The sequence below is a fragment of the Podarcis cretensis genome (assembly GCF_951804945.1).
Source record: "Podarcis cretensis genome assembly, chromosome: 8".
Taxonomy (NCBI): Eukaryota; Metazoa; Chordata; class Lepidosauria; order Squamata; family Lacertidae; genus Podarcis; species Podarcis cretensis.
This window is the reverse complement of record NC_137177.1, coordinates 32,816,872-32,836,219: the sequence shown is the minus strand read 5'-3', so window position 1 is coordinate 32,836,219 and position 19,348 is coordinate 32,816,872. Positions and strand designations below refer to the sequence as shown.

Genomic DNA, 19,348 nt, shown 5'->3' with positions numbered 1-19,348 from the left:
TTGTTGGGCACCCTTTCAAGACCAGGACAGGACCCAGTTGGGGATAAGGGAGCATGACCTAGCTGGATTTTATTTAGTAAGGTTGGCTCAGTTGCCAGAGATTTTCAGTAAAAGCAAGCTGCGTCCCTTCTCCTTACTGTGCATACATGAATTGTGTAGCCAACTCTTGAACAAGCAAGGCCACCAAACTTGGCTGCTATACACCACTCATACACTGCTGTGTACAATATCACAGTAGGAACAGGAATGTATGGGTGCTTCCTAACTGCCCTGCTCCTAATCTGTTGAGTCAAGAAAGGCTGTATGGTTTGTGGCAGTGTAGTATGGCAATATGGCAACAGCACCTGGGGAGATTCTTATCACATCCCCTTCCCCAGATTGTCTTGCCCCTAAACCTTCCCCCATTTCCACTGGCCTCATCCAAGTAACAGAACTCTCAAAATTGAGTGTTGGCAACCCTATGCTTTTCACAAACTAATGCAGTCTCTTCAGAGGGCAGAATATAATTTCCTTGCCAAAGACGGCCTGCATCAATATTTTCTGAAGGTACAGATCTTAGTCAACATGGGGAATGTAACCCAATCTAACACGTTAGGTTAAAATAATACTCAAACCAAACCCACCAGACCAACCGCCTCTATGGCTTCACTCCTAACTCCTCTACTCACCTAAGAATAAGCCCTATTGAATTCAATAGGACTTACTTCTGAGTGGACATGATTAGGATTGTGCTGTAAATCCTTAGTTTAAAATACAGGCATTATCTCAAGTATCTTACACTTTGCTGTCCCTCATTTCTGTCCAGTCTGTGCCTACAAATGCCCTGAAATCAATCCCTGTCAATTTGGTCATTCCAGATAAATGTTATGGCATAACTCTCCAAAATACAAGCCTGTGTTGACATCAAAAGAAGAACTCTTAAACATTTGGAATTTTCACTGTTGTGGGAATGAGGGACATCAAACAGACGTATTTCCTAGCTCAGTCAGGACCAAAGACTCAGGGATGTGGCTATGCTGCCTGATTCCATGTCAATGGATTCATGATCCACCAAGGAGCAACAAAGTAATTCCCAGGGAGTTCACAGAATCATAAATCAAGGGATCATCATCCAATCCCTAGCTTCAAGGTTAGGCTGACTCATGCCAGATTAACTAATCTGACACATCTAACAAGAAGATAAAGGATGAGCAGACTTTAGACTAAAACCCTGCAAAATGAGGACTGAGGGGAAGACACTAAAGTATAACTCTAGACCCAAGGTGGGAACTAGATGTGTGTCTGGTTTGTCCTTGCTTAACCGATCATTTAAAAAAAAAGCAAAAAAAAGCTGTGGGGTGGATTTGGAGCATTGTGTGTGTTAGCGGGATTTAATGCTTTGTCCCCATATTAAAACCTCCCCCTTGCACCTGTTATTTGCAATGAGAAGAAAATACTCATGGCACCATATATAGATGCATTTATCCCTTGACAAAATGACAGTGTCTATGCCGGGAGACAAAAGGTTAAATCCCTTTCACCATGTGACATGGTCCTGATCTATCTTTAACCCCTCCCAACTAGCTGCTGGGTTTTCTTTTCAAGGTGTGGGTGGGTTTAAAAGAGTCACAGGAGGCAAACTACATGAGAAACACCACATCATCAACTCTGGTACTGTCTCCAAGTCCCCCCCCCCCTTTTTTTTTTTGTAGAGTGGATGGAGAACTCAGTCGTTTAGCAATAGCAAGAACTAAACTGCGTCAGAAATCTCTTTTGACCTTCTGTAAAAACCCATAGATATCAATCTGTTTACCGTTAACCTAGATTAGAGTGCCCTACAAGCAGGAAACACAAGCAAAGATTACCCAGCATGGAATTCCATAGCATCCATTCCTCAGGGAACCTCTTGCAGTTATAACACAGTGAAGTTTAGGTGGTTAGTGAAAATCTCTGTTGCCCGCCAGGTTTATGGGGAAGCAGATTTGAACCAATTACGTTGCTGCTATCTTGATTGATAATAGTCTGGTTGTTGTTGCACTCCTGTGGATTTTGTAATATATTATTTTGATGTTGTTTTTATGATAGTCTTGTGATTGCTTGATGGTTGTTTTATTGATTTCAATGCTTTTATATTTGTAGCTTTGGTTTATTGTTCCTTTGGTTTCCTTTACTGGCTCCTGTGCATTGAATTGTGGAAAAGCAGCCTAAACTTTTTTAGAAAAGTAAAGAGAAGGAAAATCTCTCCAATCAATTCAAGCAAAAGTCCCACACTATGTGCGAGTCAAACAGCAGGTGCAAGTAAGGCAATTGTGGAGCAGTTGACAAAGCCTCAGGTGACTCACGTTTAAATCCCCCCAACCCAAAGCACACTGGATAACCTTTGGGCCAGTCGCTGTAGCCTGGTCCCAGTTTAGATCCTAAAGGTACATGAAGCCATCACCTTGATGAAGCTAAACAGGTCTGGGTCTGGTTAGTGCCTGAGGGGATGGCACCTGGGAATGAGTCGTGATGCATGCTAGCATACCTGGGAACTTGCCTTGATGCATTTGCTCTGCCTCCATGGCTGGAGACAATAATGCTTCCAAATACCAGTTTAAGGAAACCATGAGGAAGGGAGTAGTACTCTTGTGCTTGGGTCTTGTTTGCAGATTTCTGATAGTCCACCATGAGAACAGGATGTTGGACTAGAGGGGCCACTGGCCTGATCCAGCAGGCTCTTCTGATGTTCTAACATCCAATCCTGGTACCGTTTTCAGACCTCCAGACCAAAAACATTTCTGCCTTATCTAGACAGCTTCAGACTGTCAATATCCCAGTTACTGCCTGAAACAGTTCGCTGTTAATTCTACTGACCCCTGTACTGCACATTTCGACCAGCAAATGAACAACTCCATGTACAGCTCACAGTTCCCAATCTTTGCATGCCTTGCCCCTTGGCTGTTGTCAGCAAAACCCCAGCACTTGCTTCTATCCTTTCACTGGGAACTTCTACTTGGAAAGCCTTTCCAGAATTAACCTGAAGTCTTTTGAACGGCTATTTCATCTTGCCCTCAATCTGAAGCAGGGGCCCGACTATGCTGCTACAGAACAAGAGGGTCCAGATCCTTCTAGTCTCTCTCCCAGCAAAAGCACATACATGTCCCAAGAGGTGCTGGACTCACAGTGGAGCATGGGCCCCTTACAGTGCTTGAGTACTCTTGAACAACAATTGTCAAAAGAAAGATGAGGTACAGGACCACTGAGGAAGTTATTCCTGGCCAATATGAAATACTCCAATATGAAAGTCCAGGAGGATTTGCTCTGCAACTTCCCTGGACACTTTTCTTACAAGTGCTTCTCACCCCATTTAGAAAATGTTGTTTTGTGAAGAGAGCCCCTGAACTCACTTCAACTTCTGACTTAGGTATCAAAAGGGAAGAGAGAGTGTCTCTAGCACAATCAGACTTACAGGAACCCAGGGAGCTAAACAACTCCAAGTCAGATCCACCTGGCTCTATAGTGTTCACTACTAGTTTCAGAAACTGAGTCTGTCCCAGCTCTACCAGGGGTTGAACTTGGAACCTTTTGAATGAAAGCACATGTTCTGTTACTGAGCTACACCACTTCTCAAGATTCTTTAGACTGTGAGACCTTTTGGTCAGGGTCCTCTTTCCCACCTCTTTATATTCTCTTGTAATTTCTGGGTATACTGACTCTGCTGTAAAAACAATCTCTTGTCTTAAAGCAACTTATCATATTAACCTTGGCATGGCTGTGAGGCTCTTTCTGGCGAGAGGAGGCCATAGGTTTGGAAGGTAAATTCAGACCTAACTAAGAAGAATTTTTTTTGGGGGGGGGGGTAGAATGGTACCATTTCAATGCAGAACTGTACTTTTTAATTAAGGTAAAGGTAAAGGTACCCCTGCCCGTACGGGCCAGTCTTGACAGACTCTGGGGTTGTGCGCCCATCTCACTTAAGAGGCCAGGGGCCAGCGCTGTCCGGAGACACTTCCGGGTCACGTGGCCAGCGTGACATCGCTGCTCTGGCGAGCCAGAGTCGCACACGGAAACGCCGTTTACCTTCCCGCTGGTAAGCGGTCCCTATTTATCTACTTGCACCCGGAGGTGCTTTCGAACTGCTAGGTTGGCAGGCGCTGGGACCGAGCAGCGGGAGCGCACCCCGCCGCAGGGATTCGAACCGCCGACCTTTCGATCGGCAAGCCCTAGGCGCTGAGGCTTTAACCCACAGCGCCACCTGCGTCCTTATATTATCCCCTAGTAAAAACTCCCCGCAAGCAAATAAAGCGACACCATGAGGAGAAAGGTCCCAGGCCATACTAGCCTTCTATTGGCGGGGGGGGGGGTTCCGGTTTGTTTTTTATACAGTCGCATTGGGTGAACTGATCTCCCTCACCTGCAATCTGAACTGTTATGGCTCACTCTACCACCTGAGGATGACCATCTCATTCTGTTGCGTGTGAAGATTCAGTCACAGCAACCAGTAAATGGCTCAAGACAACCTGATGGATGATGTACCTGAACCAACCTGAATTTCTTTCTTGTTTTAAATGGAGGAAAGCAACTCTGAGATAAATCCTCTAAATCTTGTTTGTGTAAACAATCTAGTAGCCAGTGCAAAATATTAACAGTTGGGCAACATTTAAAATATGTGCCCAAAACCAGAGTCCAGAACTCAGGCTTTGTTTCAGCCAAGATTCCCCGGGGACCTGTGACTCAGACCTGGAGTTTCTGAAGGAATAACAAAGAAGAAGGGTAGGAGGAGGATAATTTCCTCTTCTTTGTCCATTTATTGTTTCAGAATATCACTTTGCCCTGAAATCTGATCTACGCGAGGAGAATATTTTGACGGTACAAATGAACCCATCAAGATTGCTTTTCAATGCTGAAAGTGGTGGAAATTTGTGGATATTCTAATTCGATAATTAATCTTATGCATTTTACTGACACGTGCATATGCTCAAGTGTATTGGTAAGGCACCTGATAAGAAAAACAATATTCATATTATTGTATATATCTAGACAGACAGAGAAGGTCAGGATTTTATTCTATTTATTTACTAGCAGTTTTGTACCTGGCAACACTCAGGAATTCTAATAAACCCCAAAATCATTGCAGATTTGAAGTCAGTTTTGCAAGGTTCAGTACTCTACTGATTCAAAATGGCATTCACAGGAAAACATGCTCCTTGATCTCAGGAATCATCATGCAAAATTTGGTTACAATATCTTAAGAGATGTCCCAATGCATAACGAAGAAACAGTCAAACCACTTTCCTAGCTATATAGTAGATTTCAAAATGTGCACATGGCACGAATGAAAGGGGGGTGGGAAGAGAAGATGCAAAAGGAGCTAAAAGCAGTAGTGAATCTTGCATATAAGTGCTTCATATAAAATTCAGTAATCAACCTTTTAGAGGACAACAGAGGCTTTTAACAAATTTAAGAGAACTTAATTTGCTTTGGGTTGCCTTGGGCAAGATAAAGCGACTAACAAATCTAATAATAATAATAATAATAATAATAATAATAATAATAATAGAATCATAGAATCATAGAGTTGGAAGAGACCACAAGGGCCATCGAGTCCAACCCCCTGCCAAGCAGGAAACATAATAATAATAATAATAATAATAATAATAATAATAATAATAGCCTGCTAGATCAGGCCAATGACCCATCTAGCCCAGCATCTGTTCTCACAGATAGGCTCTAAGGGCCACATGTTATGGAACTGAAGAAATCTATGAGATGCACCTTCAAGTTTGGTACATCAGAAGTACCCTGTTGGGTGGGTCAGAGCAATCTAGTCCACCATCACACTTCCCATACTGGCCAGCTGGATGCCTTTAGGAAACCCATACACAGGACCTGAAAACAACAGCCCTCTCCCATGATTGTTCTTCAGCAACTGGTAATACAGAGGCATGGTGGTGCCTCTGAATCTGGGGGGAACATTTAGTCATCATGGCTAGTAGCCACTGATAACTGTATCATGCATCCTCTTTTCAGTAGCAAATTCTACTAGTCGGTAGCTGACTGTGAAGGACTACTTGTCCTGAATGCTGTCCACTTGCCCTGCTTTTGATTCACAGCAGCTGGTATTCAGAGGCATACTACCTCCAGCATTGAAAGAAGTACATGGCCATTATCGCTTGTTGCCTTATGCTCCATGAATTTGCCTAATTCCCTTTTAAATGCATCTGAATTGGTGGCCATCACTGCATCTTGCAGTACTTCTGGTTGCCCTTTCCTCCACCTTTTTCAGCTCTCTAATTTCCTACAGGAAATGTAAATGGCATGAAAGCTGTCATTTCCTCTGGAGTACCACAATAAACTGACACCTTCAGTGCACTTAGCTAAATCATCTGTTTGCACAGTGTCTGCCTTGACACTTCCAAGTTACAGCGGAATCTCTTCATTTGTCCAAACTTAATTCCCAGCAGAAATTTTGCTGCAGGGTCATCTGAACTGGAACTAGTTAACCTGTTGGAAGAAGGAAAATATTTCCCTCTCCCAGATTCTGTGTGTCTTGTCCCCATGCTTCTCTCAATGCATAATTCATCCGTCCATCTGTCCACCCATCTTCAAATAAAGACCAAGTCTGCTTACTCCTTTGTGCTGAGAGTGAAATCAGTAATGGCATTAGCTTCCCCCATAATTCAGTGCTGGCACAATCTAATGCACTTGTTTTCCCAGGCAGTTAGTGTAATGTGGTTTGAATGATCACTTACTAAATGCATTTATAGCCTCAAGGTCAACTTGAGCTTCTGTTTAGCAGAAGGGGACTGGGGAACACTATGGGGGTGACCTCCTTTCCTTCACAATCACTCTAACTTTTCCATAAGAACCAAGAGGAATTCAACGTGACTGGTAGAAACAGGAACTCTTTGAAAAGGCTTATTATCCTCCACTTAAGTGTAGAAAGTTCTTTAAACTGTCTGTTGTTCCAAGCACAGCTTTGTTTTATTTGTTATAGTTTTGCATACTTTAGAACTTGAATTGCTTTTATTGCTTAGAGTTATGTTAAGCCACATAGATCAAAGGATGAAACGGGATCCAAATAACTAGACGCCAAACATTTGATGAGCAATTTGCAATTGGGAGCTGGGGAAAACTCTTTCACAGCTCCAAATATGGCCAAGACGCTTTTTGGAAAATGCCCTGTGTTTCCTCAGTGTGTTCGATTTGACATCATTTGTGCCAGTATTTCCCCTCCTGACAGCCAATGAAGCTGAAGGGGAGAAGAAAATGGGAACGTGATGATGTCAGAACAGACTTCTTTTCATCAACACATTACCAGGGACACACTGTTCAGCAGCATTCCTGCTTTTCCATGTAATATGGAATTTGGGTTCAATACCCTAAAATGTTCAGTACTACCCCATCCACTGAGGGTGCTATATTTGGGGTGGGTGAGTGGGGGGATCTATTTTGCCTTGTCTCTAGCTGCAATCACTCACAATTATATCAAAACATTTCCATAACAACCCATGCCACCAAATCCTACAGATGTACTAGCTACCCTAGTGGCTACATTAACTAGTCCAATAGCTGCATTCAGAAAATGACAACTGAATAGCTCCAAACCTGAACCACCAAATGTCTCTTCCTCAAAACCCACTTCAGAACTTGATGGTAGGTGTGGGGAGGGAAGACTGCCACTGTTGACTCTGATTTGCCTCCAATCCATGGCACACCAAATGCAGGGTTCAGCTTGATAAATGGCTGCCCTGTACAACCAGCTGTGTAAATGGAAGAAGCCACCATCTTTCCATTTCTTCTTGGTTCTCTCAACCCAGAGTATGTGGCCATGGACACTGTTCTGCCTATTTCCCCAAGACAGATATTTCAAATTCTAAGAATGCCCCACGTCACATATATCAAGATAATATCAAGCCCAGTGGGAAAGGCAGTAGCTCAGGGAACAGCATGTGCTTCACATGTGAAAGTTTCCTCAACATCTCCAGGAAGGGCTGGAAAACACCCTTGCCTGAAACCCTGGACAGCTGCTGCCAGTCAGTGTAGGCAATGCTGAACTAGATGGACCAAGTATAAGGCAGCTTCCTATGTATACAGGCTTTCAATATACTGAAAATTAATAGGTGATACAGAACAGGCAGCCACCCAGACTCATTGGTGTGGGTCTCTGGAGAGACCTGTGGCATCTCAGCAGAGGAAGTGGTTACAGAGCTGAGGCAGAAGAAGTGGTGTAAGCTACCATTTCTGCAAGGCCTAGCAAAACAAATAACTTCTTGCTGTAGAGAATAAGCTCTTTAATCTAGGTCCGTTATCACTTGCTACCTGCCTGAGACCCTTGCCACAATCCAACACCAGCAACTCTCTCCCAACAGAGTGACCATTCCAGTAACACACATTTGCTTCTCTGTTCCAGGCCACCCCAGAAAATTATTTAGTATACAAAAGTGAGCATGTGCATTCTGCCAAAGAAGTCTAAACTGCCTACAGTGATGAAGACATGCACACTCCAGGAAAACCCAATCAGAATCACATGAAGAAAAGCCTACTTACACATAGAGCACACTCTTCTGGTCTCCGACCTGACCACCGTCCCCCACAGTTAGCGTATCATAACCTCTCTCCAAGTCGAATTCTTCAAAGTTGAGTTTGATGACCTACCAAAGACACATGGTGTTAGAACAAATGGTTGAAATGTCAGGGAGGAACCAGGTTAACAGAAGGAGTGGATCGAACAAACTGGGGCTAATATGGAGTAGTGACTAGAGTGCTGAGCTGGGGTGCATTATACCAAGGTTCATATCCCCACTGAGCCATAAAGGAAACTGGGTGAGCCTTGGAAAGCAACAATCTTTCAGTCTGTCCCACTTCTAAAGGTTGTTGCAACACTGAACATCTGGGGTAACAGCCAGTGTTATAGAAGTGATGCAATGAATGATCAGGAAGCCAACTTTAGTGATTCTACCCCCAACTATATTCAAGCTGTGCAATCATGTAAATCAGCCATATTGCTCACAGTAACATCAAGAGCATCAGCATGGTGTAATGCTTACAGCATCAGATGAAGACTGGGTTCAATTTATTACTCAGTCATGAAACTTACTGCGTAACCGTGGGCCAATCAGCCTAACTTACCTCACAGCATTGTTGTGAGTATATATGCTGCCCTGGGCTCCTTGAAGAAAGGGTGAGATTGCTCCCCTTAAAAGCAATCTCAGGGCTTGTGGGTCAACAGAAAAGGGAGCCTAAATTAAGCCACTGTGAAAGAAGGTGAGGGATGAGTATCCCCCAAGGATGTAGAACTAGAAAAAATATTTTTATTTTTTTTAAAAAAGGAGGCAGCCCTCCACCCCATAAAGCCCTGTGAAGACAGAGCATACTCAGTGCACACTTAGGAAGCCTGAATGTCAAGTGGGGGGAGGGCTGAGAGAGGAGGAGAATGAATTTGCTTGCATCCATGTCAGTTTTTCAGGGGAAGCCAGTTCTTGTTGAGCTACACCTCTCATAATCTGTGACCATTAGCCATTCTGGTTTAGGCTGATGGGAGCTGCAAATCTGTACAGTACCAGGCTGTCTAACATTCCCTAGATCTTGGGAAATGACAGTGCTTGTTTGACAATACTGCGGCTTTGGTACAGCTGACCAAAAAATAGCATCACTGACTGCTTTAAGCAAGTGTAAATCATTGAATCCAAACAGGGCATTCTGGCAGCAGGAACTAGGCACCTTAATCTCTGCACTATCTGGGAAGCTCTCAGGTAGACTGGCATCAACCTTGTTGCTCTGCATGCCACAACCCTACAGCCTAGCAGAGATCATGACACCAAGTCAGAGGCTGCAGTGCTATGAGCTAAAGAATCAGATTTGGTCTCTGGTTCTGAGCTTGATGCTGATGATTATGGGACCACTGAACTTGAGGTTGGCTAGCAGGAATCCATTGAACCAGCTCCCACATCACCAAGGAATGAAGAACTGGGACCAGGACTCTCACAGGCACATTCCCTGGGTCTAAGGAGCTAAGTTCCTCCCACAGTATCTTGCCAGTCCAGTGGTGGAGGAAGAGCACATCAGGAGGGAGGCCATGGAGCAGAAGTGCCTTTCTTCAGGTCAGAGGGCTGGCCCTTAAGAGATCCTAGAACAGGACAAAACCTAGAAAATGTGGGCTGGAGGCAGAGGTTCAAGAGGGGCCAGTTCACTTCTAACCCTTGAAGTAAGTAGCTCAACTCTCCTTCGTGCTGACTTGACACCTGACCTGCCATGTTCCATGGGTGCCTCTGCAAGACCAAAATAGGACACCACAGGTCCTATTGGGTCACATGATATACAGAGTCCAGTTGGGTGACATGATATAAAGAGCCAACTGGCTATTTTTAACTGCTGTGTTAAACTTTGTTCCCCAGCCAGACCAACTTGTTGAATGAAGCAGCTGTACCGGCTAGTCCTGTGCCCTTGCTGCATTTTCGAAGCTGACCTTAATTACACACTTGCCCCTGGTTCCTCAGAACTTTGATTTAAAGAAGAGAGAAATAAAAATAAGTTTTTAAAAGTGGGAGAAATATGTTTGTGTCTTTTTGGAAGAGATGGCATGGTGAACACTCACCACAGGATGTTCTTCAAAGTATCTGACTGTATTTATGGGAATAAGAAAAGTATCATGCAATAGGCACTGGCTAAATCAACCTTCTCCAACCTGATGACCTCCACATCCTGCTGGACTCCAACTCCCATCAGCCCCCAGCAAACATGCCCAATGCTTAGAGATAATGGGAATTGTAGTCCAACACAACTTGAGGGTAAAAGGTTGGGGAAAGCTGGTTTATTGGTTTTTGTTGCTGTTGTTGTCTTTGTTCAGGATCATGAACACTGTGCTGGTAGTCCCAGCATTGCTGAAACTCAGCAGATGTGGACTTGATCAGTCCCTTGGATAGCAGACCCCTGGGAACACTATTTCACATTTATTGATAACCAATAAAATAGATAAAGGGCAGGAGAAGAGAAACCTTCAGGGAAACAACAGAAACCTTTAGCCCAGACTTGCTCACCGCCTAAAGGTCTAGGCTGCAAATTTGTGTTTTTTAAAAAATTATCTTACTGAATGTACGGCCCAGCACTTCACTTGCTATATTCCACTATGGAAAACACAATCCTGTAAACAGCTTAATCTGGGGATCCAGCACAAAATTTAACACCACCACTTCTGCAAGATATTTTTTAAAATTGCAGGAGGAGAGAGCTCCACAGCTGCATCAGCATTACCAGCCCAAATTCAGACTTGAAGCCTCTATGTCTCTGAGCTGGTGAACTCCTCTGTGGGCATCATGTGGAGTCTCAGAGAGGAGGCGGGAGGCCAGCAACTTGCTCCCACAAACTCAAGATTTCCATGGTTGTCCCACCAGGTTGCATATGTCAGAATGAAAAAGCTACACTTCACTGAAAGAGCAACTTTCAATGTGGAAATCAAAACAAACAAAAAAATTCAATCCTGCCCAAGTAATAATATATCACTGGAAAAATGGCAAACAAATGTAATGCGGTACATTTGATTAAGCACTCCCCACACTCCTCAGCCACCAAGTGAAAGTTCTTACACTTTTTTCAAAGTGAAGGTAAAAGTGTTTGCATTTGTACATGGGAGGAAAAGAGTGCAATCCTTCTCAAAGATGGCTGTAGCCCATTCCTGCATCCTGTTCATATGGGTACCACACATGCAAGAGAAAAGTGTCATAGGATCCAGCAAGCCACACACTTTACATGCTAGTCATGCCACTGAATGGTCATGCATTCAGTGTGCATGTCAAAGGCTCCTATTGTATGAGACCCCTCCCACACTGCTGCCAAACACAAGGACATGGCTGGCACTCATGTCAACCTGCAGGGGGCACAGGGAGCGGGCACATTCTGCTCTCTGGCAAGGAAGAACTGAGTGAGAGCAGCAGGCAAAGACTACACCAGGGCCTGCTTTATTTATTATAATATTTTAAAATTGTCAAGCGCCTTGGGTTCCTTGGTAGAAAGGTGGTATATAAATGCAGCAAACAAATAAATACATACAATTCCACTCCCTGCTTTATGCATTTGGCCCCCAAGAGGCTTTGTCAAATTATTTTTACTATTCTCCCTACACTAAGTTGCATTAAACCTCCACCTTGTATGAACCTGTACTAATATATATATATATATATATTAAAAACCATGTAATGATTGAATAATGTAATTAATGCAAAGAACAAAGGGTTGTTAAGTGACACACATCATTAGTTAAAGCAGCCATTCAAGTAAACTACATTTTAACAAGTCTGACCCTAATTAAATAGCTAATTACATTGTAGTACACTGTGGACCATAACCTTGTTGCAGAGACACAAGTTTCTGGAGTCCAAGAATTATTTATGTATTCTTTCCTCCCCCTACCTTTCCACTCTCTTCCTTGCCCTAGTTTCGCTTTTGCTCTTAGTTAAAAAATGAAAATTATTTAATGAGTCATTAAATAACAAGAGACCTCCTAGAAAATATAGATAAATGGATGGCATAAAGCCTGCCTTTCAAATGTCACTAAAACAAGTAGCAAAAAAAATGAGATGTGGTGAGATCTGCTGAGCAGTTTTCAATGGGCCCAGCTATTAAGGCTTGTCAATAGTCATTATGGGTCACTTTACTTCAGACTAGTTGGCTGGTTATTGACAACCAAGGATAAGATTTCAGCTTAGCAGATCTGCTGGTGTGTGTGTCCATGCATATGCAGGCCGTAGAAATTCCATATCCTTACAATTCCATATCTAGGAATATTTCCACAAACCACAATCTGTTAGGGCCAAGTGACCCTCCAGATAGTGCTGGAATCCAGCACCTATCAACCAAAATCAGTATGGCTCATGGGGAGTGATGATAGGAGTTGGAGTCCTACAACATCTGGAAGGTCAAAGGTTCCCCACTCCTGTTTTAGGTCTACACAATTTGCTAGCCTTTGAACACAGGAGGTAGCTTACATGGAGTTAGACCACTGGTCTTTGTCTGACCATTGTTCGGTGGCTCTCCCATGGTCTCAGGTGGAGAGAAGATTCCCAGCACCAGCCACCTGGGGTTATTCTAACTAGAGATATTCAGGATTGAACCTGGGACATTTTATATACAATGCATTCCTATTAATGAGTTGTTATCAGCATTTTTACTGTTTCAGGGTATATCTGTGTATCTGACTACAAGAGAGGGTGATTATAACACTTAACATTAAAATTTTTAGTCCAGTAATGTAACCTATCAGAAGAAGTCTCCAGCTACCCACGTGTGGGAGATTTCTCTCTAGATCACCCTGCCACCCACATCTTCAACACATACACAATTTGCTTTTCTGACACACTCTAAACTCGTTCAGCTGTATTTTCTGCAATTGCTGCAGATTCTGGTGACAGCACTCAAATGCTAAAAGGAATTGATTTGTTTTCCACCTTCTCTCTCTCTCTTCCCCCTCATGCGCCTGACAAGAGAAGCCCACAGGACTGTAAGGAATATCCTCAGCTATTTAAACACAGGGAAGATATCAGTCATCAGTTGTGGAACAACTTCTCAAACTAATAGCAACAAGCTGAGTGGTAACAAATGAGCATAGCTGCACTTTTTCAAAATCCATCAATACAAGTTCTGGCCAGTCATCTGATTCTCAGGAACAAGGACAGTGAGGATTAAAGGAGGGCCTTGGAACACATCCAGGGAAAAGTTTCCTGTGCTGTCTGCTAGTTGTCAGGAATGCGAAAGGGTCCCAACAAAAGATGACTGCATCTTCTCCTTGTAATCCTTCATGTTCCTTACATGGGGTACAACTCTCCACACGTCACACTTCATGCTAAACTAGAGGTGAGGAACTTGTGGCCGTCCAGATGTTGTTGGACTCCCATCAGCCAGCAAGGTCAAAGATGGGACTTGTAGTCCATTAACATCTGGAGGGCTACAGCCCTACAGCCCCTACCCCACATTAAACATACAGCATGACAAAAGTCAATGGAGAGGGTCTTTCCATTCATCTGCCTGGCCCAACTGCCATCTGGACCATTCTCCCTCTTGGATCAACAGCAGCCAGCCACACAAGAAAAGAGCTCTTTCCTTGGTCTGCTTGGACAGGCTATCCCTCAATGAGGGCTTATTCTAACTTACCATTTGTCCTGTTCTTTCTAGGCACGGGTTCTTACTTTAAAACTCCATGTCAGAGTGCTTGAGTGTTTTTTAGCTTAATCTACTATAGTGGCAAGTGAGAGCTGGACCATAAAGAAGGCTGATCGCTGAAGAATTGATGCTTTTGAATTATGGTGCTGGAGGAGACTCTTGAGAGTCCCATCGACTGCAAGATCAAACCTATCCATTCTGAAGGAAATCAGCCCTGAGTGTTCACTGGAAGGACAGATCATGAAGCTGAGGCTCCAATACTTTGGCCACCTCATGAGAAGAGAAGACTCCCTGGAAAAGACCCTGATGTTGGAAAAGATGGAGGGCACAAGGAGAAGGGAATGACAGAGAACGAGATGGTTGGACAGTGTTCTCGAAGCTACAAACATGAGTCTGACCAAACTGCGGGAGGCAGTGGAAGACAGGAGTGCCTGGCATGCTCTGATCCATGGGGTCACAAAGAGTCAGACACGACTAAACGACTAAACAACAACAACACTATAGTGGCAGTAGCAATGCCCCTGAAACCTGTGGGTGGCCAGTGACTGGATTTCTCTCTCTCTCTTGAAAAGTGGGTCCTGTAAATGCTCAATATCTCCCCCTCTCTCTGGGGCCTGTATATGCTCTCTCTCCCTCTTTCTCTCACCCACACCAGAACTGGAGAAAAAGCACTCAACCTTTCTGCAGCCACTCTACTAGAACAAAAAGAGATGCCCACGTTCAACAAGTTCTGAATGTGGAGGGAGATATAAACACAAGGGAGCAGAGACTACTTCAAAGAAAGGGGGGGGGACCAGGGATACTCCAAATATTATTTATTAAACCCTTTAACAGCCTGGTGTTCTCCAGATGTTTTCAGCTACAACTCTCATCATCAGAGCCAACACAGCTGTATTTGTTGGGGCTGATGGGAGTTGTAGTCCAAAACATCTGAAGAGCACCAGCTTCATGAATGCTACTTTATAACCCTGCCTTGATCTAATAACTACTACAATCCTGGAGCTGATTCAGACTATTGTTCCATTTACACTGACTAGCAACAACTCTCCAGAGTTTCTGACAGCCCTATCTGAAGATGCCAGGCATTGAATTTGAAGACCTCTGCATCCAAAACAGATATTGTGCCACTGATAGGCATGCAAGGAGGCAGTGGTTTCTATCAGGGCCCAGGTTCATCACCACACTATTTCCATTTTGCTACAGTTCGGTTTCTACTAAACTCTGCATTATTTGTATCACTCACTGCTATGATTAACACCTATGCAATTAGTAGCATAATTAGTTGTGTAATTAATTTCAACTCATTTCAATAGAAGGGAAACATCAAAAACAATGCAGAAAATAATGCAATTATTTGTATAATATTTATGTACTAAAAACTAACAAAAATGAACAATGTTCATAGTAGTATGATTTTTCATTCCTGATCTCAGATGAACAAACAAATTGCAGGGATTTCTGTTTCTGATGGAATTCTCCGACATCTCGAACCACTGAGATACAACCCTTCTACTGATCAAGCATTTGTTCTGCACAAGACAATTTAGACCCATCCAACTGGGGCTGCATATACTCAATGCAATTCTGAGATCAGTGTCCATTTGCATAATTTTCCCTATATTGTGCAATGGATGATGTATATTTTTACAGAATTCACTTTCCTTTTGTTAGTCATAGGCAAGGGGAAGGAACTATCACAGCAAGCTATAGCAGAGGAAGAAATGGGACTCTGCTGGCTCTGGAAAAATGTCAGCTCCACCAGAGTCCTCCATCAACTGTCATCTGGTGCAACCATTCCACTAGGCTATAAGAACATAAGAGCCTATTGGATCAGGCTAATGGATGAGGTTACTGCTAGGTGGATTTGTAGCTGGTTGACTGACCCAAGCCAAAGAGTGCTCACTAATGGTACCTCATCATTTTTTGGGGAAAGAGATAAATGGGCTGCCACAGGGTACTGTCCTGGGCCAGTTGTTGTTCTACTTGGATGAAAAAAACTGAGGGGTTGTTCATCAAATTTGCAGATGACACCAAACTGGGAGGGGTAATAATGCCACAGAAGACAGAATCAGGATTCAAGATAACCTTAACAGATCGAAAAACTGGGCCAAAACTAACAAAATAAATTTCAATAGGGACAGATGTAAGGTTCTACACTTAGGTAGGAATAAACAGCTGCACAATTATAAGATGAAGGAAAACTTGCTTGCAAGTAGTACATGGGAAAAGGATCGAGGGGGTTTTAGTAGACCACAAGCTTAACATGAGTCGAGTGTGATGCAGCAGCAAAAATACCTAATGCTTTTCTAGGCTGCATCAACATGAGTCTAATGTTCACCTGAAGGGAAGTAATAGTACCACTCTATTCTGTTTGGTCAGACCACACCTGGAATACTGTGTCCAGTTCTGGGCACCACAACTTAAGAAGGATATTGACAAGCTAGAACATGTGCAGAGGAGAACAACCAAGATTATTAAGAGTCTGGAAACCAAGTCTTATGAAGAATGGTTGAGGGAGTTGGGTATGTTTAGTCTGGAAAAGAGGAGACTGAGAAGAGATATGATAGCCATCTTCAAATATCTTAAGGGCTGTCACGTGGAAGATGGATCAAGCTTATTTTCTCCTGTTCTGGAGGTTAGGACACAAACCAATTGCTTCAAGCTACAAGAAATAAGATTCTGACTAAACATCAGGTATTACTTTCTAAGGGTAAAAGCTGTTTGACAGTGGAACAGACTCCCTAGGGAGATTGTGGACTATCCTTCATTGGAGGTTTTTAAGCAAAAGCCATCTGTCATGGATGCTTTAGTTGAGATTACTGCAATGCAGGGGGTTGAAAGAGATGACCATTGGGGTAACTTCCAACTCTACTATTTTATGATTCTATGAACACTCCATCTAGCCCAGCCCCCTGTGCTCACAGTGACCATCCAGACCCCCATGGGAAATCCACAAACAGGACCTGAGCACAACTGTCCACCAGCAGTTTCTAGCAACTGGTACTCAGAAGCATTACTCAGAAGCGTGATTAGCCATCACGGCTAACAGCCATTGGTAGCCTGTCCCCCAGGAAAGAGAGGAATATGGAAATGATTGCAGCCCCCCCCCCAATAGGCTCCACTGAGAAACCAGCAACTTTCAAACCCTCCTCTCCTTGAAATCTTTTCAAACCAGCTGGTCATTACAAGAACTCTGCATCTAGGAGCCTGTGTGCAAATTTGCTCCTTGATCTTCTTTCCTTTTATATTGTGATATTTTATATTATAAGTGAAGGCAGGAGTGTCTTATGGTTGAGTATCTGCTGATACCGCTATGGGATTCTCTAAATTAACTGTGGTATGTAAATCACTTTAATATTTTTTTATATAAAAAAAATCTGTAAGCTGCTGTGGGGGCCTTTTTTCAGGGTAAAGTGCTATAAATACATAATGAATACACAGGGAACCATAACCCCACTGGTTCAAAAAAATGGGCATCCCTTTTCAGCTATGTTGATTTACTTAAATAGAGTTCTAATTTTCAGGATGGGCCACAACAACAACAAGTAAGAATAAATGACATAACAAAAGTTTTCATGCATATATTAACACTGCCAGCAAGTTCTATAAATGCTTCCAGGTTAGATTTATTCATTTAAGTACAATTTCCTTGCATTTATATCCCACCATTCTTCCATCATGGAACCCAAGGCAGCATTCATGATGTTCCCAAGCATTTCCCTCTCTGGGAACTAACTAGACTCAGGCTTGTTTAGCTTGAGTGCCTTCAGACCATTTGCTGGGACCAAAAGCTAAATGCTAAAGGTCTGTCTGAACAGCCGGACAGAAACTCTAGACCTTGTTGCATCCATCCCACCTCCCTGTTGCCAATTGAAGGCCTTCTTGACCTGTGTATGGCATATCTGCATCACATTACAAAGCAACACACCTTTCCTTGGTTGCATTAGCTCAGCCTTTACCAACCTGGTGCCTTCCAGATGTTTTGGACTACAACCCTCATCAGCCCCAGCCAGCATTGCTGTATTTTGTTGTAGCAGCTGCAGCCCGAAACATCAGGTGGGCAGCAGATTGGGGAAGGCAGCATTAGCTGGATTGTCCCATGGCTGAGCCTGTAGCTACATTTTAGCCATTTAGTTTGGAACATGATTGCCTCACCCTACTTTCATATGCCTCTCACCTGCTGCTGATGCAACTACCTGCCCTTTACCAGGTTTGCTGCTGAATTATGAGCCCAACTTTGCAAACACGCTGCTCACGTTTCCCAAAAAGGGCACACACCCAATCCCCCCCCCCCAGCAATGCATCTGCAAGACCTACCTTGGCTGGATTGACTGCTGTTATCACCCACACGCAGTAGGCATTGTTATCGTACTGGACAGGATAGTTTGGAGATGTGATAATGCCGCTGGGGCCTCGGAGGTACGTATCACACATCCTAGCTGTGGGGGTGGGGGGAAAGCAAAACAAAAAGCAAGGAGTATGTGTGGAGGGAATATTTAAGCTTGGGGTGGCCCCTTTGTTAAGAGGCCAGGAATGCACAGGCTGCAAATTAGGTGTCATCTTTTATCTGCTGTTTTCTCATCCCACCCCACCACTCTGCTTTCCACCCACCAAGTCATAGAATCACAAAAGGAACAAACTGAAAAAGCACCTGAAGATCATCTGCTCCCAGCCCACACATCACAAGACCACCCTGAATGCATCCCACTAGTCATGTATGGAAATACACAAGGGCTCAGCTTCTGCCGCCTGCCTTTGACTCTGTAAGGGGGATGGGATTATCAAGAACCTGGCAGACTTCAATGCAAGGCTGGTGGCCTGTGTTCAGTTGATTGCAGACTGTGCCAACCTGGTACCCTCCAGATATTTCGGGTTATTATTACTATTAATTAAATTTATATACCGCCCCTCATCCAAGGATCACAGAGCTTTTATAGTATAAAAGCACAAATGTATAACATAGTAACAAACAAAACAATACCTCCCTGAGTTTAAAAGGCCATAGATTGTTTAATTAGCCAAAGGCCTGGGAGAAGAGGAATGATTTTGCTTGTCACCTAAAAATATGCAATGAAGGTGCCAGATGGGCCTCCTTGGGGAGAGTATTCCACAAATGGGTCCATTGGTCCATCTAGCCCAGCACTTTGTCAACTATGTGCCCTCCTGATGTGTTGAACCACAACTCTCACCTGCCTCAACCATCCCAGACAAATGGTGCCAGGGCTGATGGGAGTTG

The 19,348-nt window shown here is 43.6% G+C and overlaps 1 protein-coding gene across 11 annotated transcripts in view; it reads right to left on the bottom strand.

Annotated features, from left to right (window-relative positions):
* Positions 1–19,348, bottom strand: part of CSMD2 (CUB and Sushi multiple domains 2) — a 519,932-nt gene that overhangs the window by 204,455 nt on the left and 296,129 nt on the right. For 10 of the 11 annotated variants that reach the window (XM_079985202.1, XM_079985205.1, XM_079985207.1 and 7 more), the window contains 2 exons: positions 18,430–18,551; positions 8,509–8,612 (listed from right to left, as the gene is read on the bottom strand). The exons of the other annotated variant lie outside the window; for it this stretch is intronic. In XM_079985202.1, the coding sequence (XP_079841328.1) occupies positions 8,509–8,612; positions 18,430–18,551 (226 nt within the window). The remainder of the gene's footprint in view (positions 1–8,508; positions 8,613–18,429; positions 18,552–19,348) is intronic. 11 annotated transcript variants of the gene reach the window in all.